The sequence below is a fragment of the Acyrthosiphon pisum genome, chromosome X (genome assembly GCF_005508785.2).
Source record: "Acyrthosiphon pisum isolate AL4f chromosome X, pea_aphid_22Mar2018_4r6ur, whole genome shotgun sequence".
In the NCBI taxonomy this organism is placed as follows: domain Eukaryota; kingdom Metazoa; phylum Arthropoda; class Insecta; order Hemiptera; family Aphididae; genus Acyrthosiphon; species Acyrthosiphon pisum.
Window position 1 is genome coordinate 87485162 of NC_042493.1, and position 2813 is coordinate 87487974.

The 2813-nt window shown below is 29.6% G+C and overlaps 1 protein-coding gene across 2 annotated transcripts in view; it reads right to left on the reverse strand.

Annotated features, from left to right (window-relative positions):
- Positions 1-390: 390 nt before the first annotated feature.
- LOC100302406 (uncharacterized) overlaps positions 391-2813 on the reverse strand; it is a 2749-nt gene continuing 326 nt past the window's right edge. The window contains 3 exon segments of one of the 2 annotated variants that reach the window (NM_001163065.1): positions 406-1265; positions 1728-2085; positions 2088-2269. In NM_001163065.1, coding sequence (NP_001156537.1) covers positions 480-1265; positions 1728-2085; positions 2088-2098 — 1155 coding nt within the window. In that variant the 5' untranslated portion in view covers positions 2099-2269 and the 3' untranslated portion in view covers positions 406-479. 2 annotated transcript variants of the gene reach the window in all.

Sequence of the window (2813 nt, forward strand, 5' to 3'; positions counted from 1 at the left end):
CAGGAAGAGGATAGTTGGGATTCTTATTTCTCATCGGTATATTCTTCAGATTCTCACTAAAAACTATTTAAGTATTTTTCACTTAAGTTTTTTTTTTATTTTTATTTATGTAACGAGTTTGTTATGATTTTATGTTTGTTTTTTATTTTTATTTATATAACGAGTTTGTTATGATTTTATGTTTGTTTTTTATTTTTATTTATATAACGAGTTTGTTATGATTTTATGTTTGTTTTTTATTTTTATTTATATAACGAGTTTGTTATGATTTTATGTTTGTTTTTTATTTTTATTTATACCTATAACGAGATTGTTATGATTTTAAGTTTGTTTTTTATTTTTATTTATATAACGAGTTGAAGTACAATAAAAATGAAGTAAAAAATTAAATAATAGATAAACTTATTTAGATAAATTTATTTTATTTTTCTTTACATAGTTAATTTATTGAAATCGTTTTACTTGTGGTATTCATAATACTAACGAATTATTTCATTTTGCCATGGCACTGCTCCAACTCCATTGAAATAATTACAGTAATAATTTCTAAGTTCTCTTGCACTGCGATCAGGAAACCTAGGAGGTAATGGCTGCAACTGGATAAGTCCATTACTTTTAGATTCTTCTCTCCATGAACCAGGTGTAAAAGTATAGTGTTCCAAGTCTTCTTTATCAATAAGTCCAAGAGAAAAATAATTCGAATCACGTCTTGTCTGCAGCCAATTGTGTAAGGCGCACGCGGTTTTTACAATTTTTACTGCAGTTGGTACAGAAGTAGCTATAGGTTTCTCAAATACACGAAATCGCGAAACCAAAATACCAAAAGCGTTTTCTACGGTTCTCCTCGCCCTTGACAGCCTGTAGTTGAATATTTTACAATCAGTATTCAATTCTCTTCTAGGGTAGGGTCTCATCAAATAGGATTTTAATGGGAACGCTTCGTCTCCCACAAACACAAAGTTTTCTGGAATATGCAGTTTATTTTGTTCAATCATATGTCTTAAAGAACAATGGTCAAAAACACCTCCATCAGAATGACGTCCTTGAGCTCCAATATCAATGTAACGGAAGCAATAATTGGCATCAACTACAGCCATAAGTATTATACTGAATGAATTTTTATAATTATAATACTCACTTCCACTAAACATTGGAGCACGAATAGCCACATGCTTGCCGTCAATTGCTCCAATGCATCCTGGGAAATTCCACTTTTCATTAAAACCTTTTTCGATTTCTTTCCACTCTTCTACAGAGTTTGGCACCTAAAATGACCCATCAATAAATTATTATTTTTAGGCATAATTCTAGTTTAGCAATTTCTCGATTTTTAAAATTTTTTTGAATATATGTGCTTTTGCATGCTTTATAAGAGTGTAATACTTAGATTTTTTGGTTACAATAAGAACCTTGTTTAATATTAATTATTATTATATATTAATAATATTATATTATAATATATTATATTATATTATATTATAATATTATAATTTATAATATAATATTATATTAATTATTATTATTATTATTATAAATTTTATAAATTTTTAATTACTAAATAATTTGTAAATTGTCGAGATTTTTATAAATGTCAATATTTGTGAAAATATGAACTTATAATGCTAATAAAAAAAACAAAATCGAACCTAAAAAATGTAAAAAAAGGATAGTTTGCTAACGTATAATTGTTTCGATTTTTACACTATTAATGTTTTCAATGAACTTACCTTTAAAAAGTCCAATAAAGCACTGTAAATCGCATCTAATACCTCAGGAATAAATGTACTTATAGTGTTTTTTGGTATTCTAAATAAATATTGTAAACTGGAGAATGAATCACCGGTCGCTAAGAATCTTAAGGTGACATTAAGTTTACATTCTGCTGGAATCGCCAATCTCATATTGGTGTCTTCTTTTTGAATCGCTACTTTTATTTTACTAAGCAAATATAAATGTAGACTTGGATCCATTCTAAAAAAGTTTCTGTAGCTACTTTGATCTTCCAAAGATAATTCTTGACATATATTATTAGTGGCACCAAGAGTATTTCGTTTTTTTATCCAATCACGGACCCACACACGTTTCTTTTTTTTAACATTTTTCAAACGTTGTAATTCATTTATTAAAAGTTCACACACAATTTTTGCACTTTCCCGTTTAGCCATGATTAAACACAAAAACAAATAAATAAAAAACGTACCATGAACTAGAACAACCATGAACAACTGTCAGTGGCTGTTCATTTCTGGTCGCGACGCCTTTCAGATATTAATTCGTGTGAACTGGAGGTCGTATATTATCGGTCGTGAAAATCAAGCAGTCGTGAGACATGCGCAGAGCGAGTAGTATTCTCGACCAGTTTACGACTCCGTGTGAACCCGGCTTTACGTACGCGAGACCGGCATCAGCCCTAATCATAAATTGTCATTTGTATTTCAATAAAAGTTATGCGACTACATCACACGTCTCGCGTCAGTTATTTCGTGTTGGCCGCGACGATAGTCATCTATTCGCCGGAGCGCCACAATACGGTAGGGGAACATGGGGCAAAGTGGGGTACCGGGGCAAAATGGGGACATTGTATTATCTATTCATTTAATGTAAAAAATGTATAATATTATTAGTTTTATGGCTTCCTTAGTCGTCTGAGATAGTGTGGTATAAGTTTTGAATCGAGCTAGTGATTATTTTGTAATTAATCAATGAAAAACTGGAAATATGCCTATCATATTTACTTGATATAGAATTGCATAATTTGTATTTATATATTCAATTATTTTGCGCTTTGTATATATTTTTTTTTTTTATTAAAA